Genomic DNA, 6,004 nt, shown 5'->3' with positions numbered 1-6,004 from the left:
AACCCACCTGTGCCAGCATCCGCTATTATTATAATTATTATTATTATTACATTGTTTTTCTTTCCTTTCTGTTTGGTTGTTTTGTGTTAAGAGAACATGTGACAGGCCGCAGGAGAAAATTGCCAAAGAGGAGTAGTAATGGGAGGGAAAAGGGGAAGACGGGAGAGGATGGGACTTTCTGCATCCTCCTGGGACGTTCCTGGGGAGCGTCTGCCTTCCCAAGGCGCAGGCTGGCAGGAGCCCCCCACACCTCCCCGCGGGCTGGGGGGCACAAGCACCCCCAGGCAGGTGGGGAAATGCCGTGACCCCCCTCTCCAGGTGGACTCACAGCAGCTCACCTGCGACGGGCGCTGGGCTCTGGGTCCGCAGCAGAGGTCAGCCCACGGCCAAGCTCCCCCAGGACAGGAGGGCTCGGGACCAAGCTCCCCTGCACCCCCAGCAAGTCGCCAGGAGGCCGGCAGGTTTTGGGAGAAGCGTGGGAGGCGGCAAGGACCCTCTGCTGCAGCTGGGCAAGGGAAGGTTTCCGAGGGAATCTCCTCCGGTGTCCCGCAGACCCAGGCCACGTTATCTCCTATGGGTTGCTTCAAACATGCAGCAGATGTTCACCAATGGAGCTGCTGGGATGGAGCTTCTTCCATGGGTTTTGCCAGTTGTCTCTTTTTTTTTCCGGATGGAAAACACCAGTCATGGTCCCACGTTCAGTCCCAAGTGGATGTCACCGCTTGGGACTGTGATGCCAAAAGCTGGGAACACGCCTCTTACTGCCGCCTTCGCTTTGGTCACCTTCCCTGCGCTGGGACATGCATCCTGTCTGGCGTGATTTTGTGGCTCTCTTATGTAGGTGCGTGGTTTTGGTTCCTCTATGTGTGTGTTTGGCTTGTGTTGAGTTTTTAGGGGTTTCATTGGGGTTTTTTTTGTTGTTTGCTGTTTTCCTCCAAAATTCCAATCCTTTTCCCCCCCGATTCACTTCCCTCTCCCACAATGCACTTTCTCACACTCCTTCTCGGATCAGCTCCAAGTCCTTCTCCAAAATTCAAGAATCACCCGCAAGCGCCGGCTCATCTTTTCTGGCCAGAGCCGAGCATGACCCTGGAGACAAAGTTGACGATGGCTGCAGCCGGCTGGTCCGGGTCCAGCTCGGCAAAGAGGTGGCAGATGTTGTCTGTGGTGCTCCCTTGCTTCCTGGCCACGAAGCCGAAGAGCCTAGGTGGGGAGAAGGCGAGAGGCTCAGCAAGGTTTGCCAGCTGGTTTGCTCACCCAAGGAACACCACCAGCATGGTCTTGTCCACCTTCCCCTCTTTAACACCCACCTCGCACAACACAGAGGGAGACATCCCAAACCAGCCTGCATGAAGACCCATCCACTCTTCCCTTTGCTGCAGTTTCTTTGAAAGCCAGCACTACGTTTCCACCATCTATTGGCCAAACCCCCCTTGCTCTGATCATCCCTGTCACCCTTCCCTAGACCGTCCCCAAGAAGGGACCTTCCAGATGATCACGGCATTGCCTTTGTTTGGGTGATGACTCTGGAAACCACAGAGGTGTGATGAGCTGGCCATTGGGGTAGACCCTGTATGAGAGGAAGGCCTTGCGGGGACAGGAGGAGCTGAGTGAGACCATGCAGTTATTTTTGTCTGTCCCCTGATGAATAAAATGTCCTTTTTTTTTTTTTTAATTAGAACGTGCAAACTCAAGTTATAAATACAGGGGAACAGAATGTGAGACAGGCCCAGGCCATGGCATTTCTAATTGGAGAGGGGAAATATCCCAGCAGCTGGACATCCTAATAAAAACCCCTTTGCTAACACAATGGCTAAAATTAGTGGTAATTGGCCCCTGGAAATGGGCTCATCTGGCAGCTCTGCACTCCTGTGTGTCAGGACAGGAGGAAAGGGAAGAGCCAGCCGGTGGCTCACACGCCATCAGCATAACCCCCAGCTCTGCTCCATGAGCTGACTCCTGCTGACTGCACTGGGAGAGTTTCCAGTAAGGCCAGTTCAGCAAGGGCCATGCCTGCTCTGACCAGGAATTCAGGGCCGAAAGATGCTTCCTGAGTCCCCAGGACCATGGTCTCATGCTTGGGTGAAATGTTCCTGCAGTGAGGAGCTGAGCCCATCTCACGCTGCCCTGCAATGGGTATCTCCCAGCCAATGCTCAAACACAAGCAGTAGAACGCAAAGAGCAGCCAGCCCAACAGCGGCTGGGAGGCATCAGGCACAGAAAGTACTTACTTGGCTGGGCCACTGCCATCACTTTTAGTCCACCTGCAAGGAGAAGAGGAGGTGTGAGGGATGGTGCCTCCTGCACCCCACAGAGAGACAGGGCCATGATGGGGGCCACCACACCGATACTGGAGGGCCAGCCTGGCTTTGCACAGGCTTGGCTCTATGGAAAAAAAAACGGACGTGCCTCTCCCCCATCATTAAGACACTTAGAGGCACCAGGAAGTCACCAGAAGAAGCTGGTGTTGCTCCATGGTATTCAAGGGGACCCTCCACCCCTGCCCTCTGCAAGTAGCAAAGGGATGAAGCAAGCAAAGACCCTGCTCCAAGCAGCCCAGGAGCCTGGGGGAGGGAAAGGGGCAGGGGACATGTGCTCCCCCTAGGTTAGGGCACTCACTTTCGTTCCTGGGGGTCCAGGTCGCAGAAGGTGACAGTGTTGAGGGGGTAATGTCGTCGGAAGAACAATCTGAAACACAAGGCAGGGAGCGTCAGGGCGAGGGAGCCCCCACCTCTGCCCCATCACAGCCCAGCCCCACCAGCATGGAGGACACACCCATAGGTCTCCCCTAGGATGTTCCAGGAGTCAAGGACAAAGCCCAGCCCTGCCCATGACCAGGCTCATGCCAGCCCAGGGATGTCCTTCACCAACATGCTCCCTGGATCACAGCCCCACTGGCTTTGGGGACCTGGGGACATGGCCACAGGGGCTCTTACTTCCTCTGGTTGTCAGTTAAGGTGATGCCTTGTGCAGAGACTTTGAAGTGGACAATAGTAGCAGTGGGCACAGGGTCAGTCACCAGCGTCTCGGCAACAGCCTTCGCAATGGCCTGGGGGCCCGTCAGCGACTCCATCTCCACCGAATTGATGAAGAGGACGTTGCAGGCTGGAAAGGAAGACAGCAGGCATGGGGTCAGCCACTGCTCCTGGCATCACTCACCCCACGGCAGCCCCTCTCTACTCACCCGCACCCTGTTTGAGGAGGTCCGTGGCGGAGTTGGTGGCTGACAGGTTGTCTTTCTTTTCCTCCATGGGATCTAGAAGAGACGGAGTGTTATTGCTGCTCCCTGCTTGGAAACCTACCCTGTCCCGGGCAAGCTGTGGCGGCAGATGCACTCCCTTCTGGCCCCAGCTCTTACCTCGGTCAGGAATGACCAGCTTGCAGGGCAGGGCCAAGGGCATGATGGAGTGCTGGTACACCAGCGCCGAGAGGCAGCCTGGGGAGAGAGGGGAGATGGTCAGCGCAGGGATACGGGCCTCCCTGGTGTTGGGTCACTGTTGCTCCACGTGGATGGGAACACGCTTTTTGGTGGGTTTCTTCACTGTGGCCCTAATACCACCGGTGCCAGGCACTTCCTGCTGCTGATCCCACCGTGTCCGCGGAAGGCTCAGGGAGGGGGCAGAGATGCCAGGGACAGCTCAGGGACAAGGAATGGGGCAGAGGTCCTCGTGCAGCGCCTCGGAGAACACTAGCCATGGGATAACTGGAAGAAGGGGAACCCCTGCCCTCCACCCTGCCCAGCAGCATCATTTGTCCTACAAAGCAAAGTGCAAAGGAAGGTGCGTATATGCGCATTTGTGTGCACGGCTCCAGAGGCTCCAAATGCCCACAGGACTCGGTTATGTAGGTACAAGAGGCAGTAACAGAGGTGGGGGCTCTCACAGATAGTCTGCTTTGGTAGTCCAGCAAAGGCAAGGCTCTCCCAACCCAACACCGCATGTGGGAAGCACGCTGGGGGCACTTACCAAAATTGGGCTCGTTGGGGCATCCTTTTAGTTTCACACCCCGCGGGCTGGTTTCGATGAGGAAGTGCCTCACCAGCTCGTTGGTGATGTCTCCTGGGAAGAGACGGGATGTTCTCACATCAGAGCCACCCCACTCCTCCTCCCACTCTGCAGTCCCACATGGAAACCAGTGCCCCAGCTCAAGGGAGCAGTCCCTGCCACTCCGCACAGCCTCCTTGAATCCCTTTGCACAGAGTCAACCCCAAGCCAGGCTCTCCCATGGTGTTGGCGGCCCAGGGAGGCTGTGCCCATTTTGCCATGCCAAAGCCCAAGACGCAGATACCCCTGAGCCCTCCACAGCTCAGGGCAGAGAGTGTCTGGTGCTTCCCTGCGCTCTGGGAGAGGAGAGCTGGGAGGGAGGGATCCTGCCACATCAGCACATACCCAGGAGCATGACTGGCTCAGCAGACCCAGCTGCCTGCTTGCCCCAGCCAAACGATGGAAAGCATCTCCGTGTGGGATGGAGAAGGGCACACAATACCTTTCTTGTTCTGCTGCATAACCGTGGGAGGTGGAGAAGCTACTTTCATGGCAAGGCCGTAGGCTCCCCGGAAGGAGTGGCTGTCTCGGATGATGAAAGCCCCTGGCTCCCTGTCCTTCAGCAGCGCGATGGCTGCAGGAGAGAACAGCAGACCTCAGAGCTGGCCCAGTGAGAGCCAGTGAGCCCTCCAAAGCCAGAAGGTGTGCGTTGGGATGGGGCACCATGGCTCTGCGGCACCCCGGCTCTGCGGCCTCACAGCCAGGCACCACAACGTTACCACCCCCGCTGGCATGTCTGGATGGGGATCTCGAGTGGGTCTGCAGCCAGGCAGGGGCTCATCTCCCCCCCCTCCACCTCCACTGCCTTTGCATGGGAATTCCAGAGCATCCATTCCCACCCAGCCCAGCTCTGAGCAACCGAGCACTGGAGAGCAGGCAGGGACCAGGGGCCAAATGCTGGGTCCTTGGCCCTGAAGGCACCTTGCCCCCTCCTTGTTCTCCCCTCTCAATTTAGCCATGTCTCCAAGAGCCCTCTGAGCTCTCTCAACTCAAGATCTGGGTGCTTTGCGCCCCGAACTGCATAGATCCACTGCACACTGTGGGGACCAGTGTTCCTCAACCAAGGGGAAGGTCTGGGGAGCCCACATCATGCAAGTCTGCAGCTGAGCTGGGCTTCAACCCCGCCCTGCCATGGTCTGAGCATCCGCAATCCACCTTCACTCCTAATCAAACCCCTAAGGGAAACCCTCACTAATCCTTGTGATCCCAGATACACCCCAACTCCTGACAGTGGCTCACTTGACTGTATCCTTCGCCTTGTGCCATCTACCCACCCTGCTCCCTGGAGATCTCCGGTTTGTACCAGTACTTGGAAGTGTCCTGCACAAACTTGACGTTAGCACGAGTCTCGGGGCTGATGTCTGCAAGGAAGAAAAGAGGAAAAGACAAGGAAAAAAGTTAAAAGATGCTGTATCTAAAACTCCACAGAAGTTTTTTGGAAATCCAGCTAAAACATTAACACTTCCAACTCTTCTCAGCCCCATCCTCCACACCCAGGCAGGCTGGTCATCACCTGGAGTTTATGGGTCTGCTGGGCATCTAAAGCTAAACCCAGACACAAGGACCCTCGAAGGGTTGTGCGTGGGATGAGCCGCCTTGCCACACAGGCAGAGACAAAACGGGAATTCATCATTTAAAAGGGAGGAGACCACGTGAAATGAAAGCTATCTGAGGAAAGAGATATGTCTAGGAGGTGGTGGGGAGATCCCCTGACTTCAGAGGACCTTCACTGTTCTCTGATGTTCAAGATTTGGCTCAACCATCATAAAAATAAATTACTTCCCTTATTTTTGCTCTGTGCAGAGGAACTGGGCAGGTCGACCTACCCTTGGAAACAGAGCCCCAACCCTGCCTTGCTCAGTGCCCATCAGTGGTACGGCCCCAACGGGAGCCAGTCCTCCAGGCGTGAAGCCACCGTTTTTCTTGGGCAATGTTTCCAACCACCCGCTTTCCAAAAACAA

The 6,004-nt window shown here is 56.2% G+C and overlaps 1 protein-coding gene across 1 annotated transcript; it reads right to left on the bottom strand.

Moving 5' to 3' along the window:
* Positions 1-875: 875 nt before the first annotated feature.
* On the bottom strand, positions 876-5,404 carry LOC104626615 (tensin-like; the record flags this gene model as incomplete). The annotated part of the gene is made up of 9 exons (XM_010294573.1): positions 876-1,203; positions 2,232-2,264; positions 2,620-2,688; positions 2,937-3,105; positions 3,185-3,256; positions 3,359-3,436; positions 3,966-4,058; positions 4,486-4,617; positions 5,318-5,404. Coding segments are annotated over 9 exons (878 nt in total), but the record flags the coding sequence as incomplete, so codon positions are not given.
* Positions 5,405-6,004: the final 600 nt, after the last annotated feature.

Source organism: Phaethon lepturus, unplaced genomic scaffold (assembly GCF_000687285.1).
Source record: "Phaethon lepturus isolate BGI_N335 unplaced genomic scaffold, ASM68728v1 scaffold30409, whole genome shotgun sequence".
NCBI lineage: Eukaryota > Metazoa > Chordata > Aves > Phaethontiformes > Phaethontidae > Phaethon > Phaethon lepturus.
Note: the sequence above shows the minus strand (reverse complement) of the source record. Positions and strands in the feature narration are given on the sequence as shown.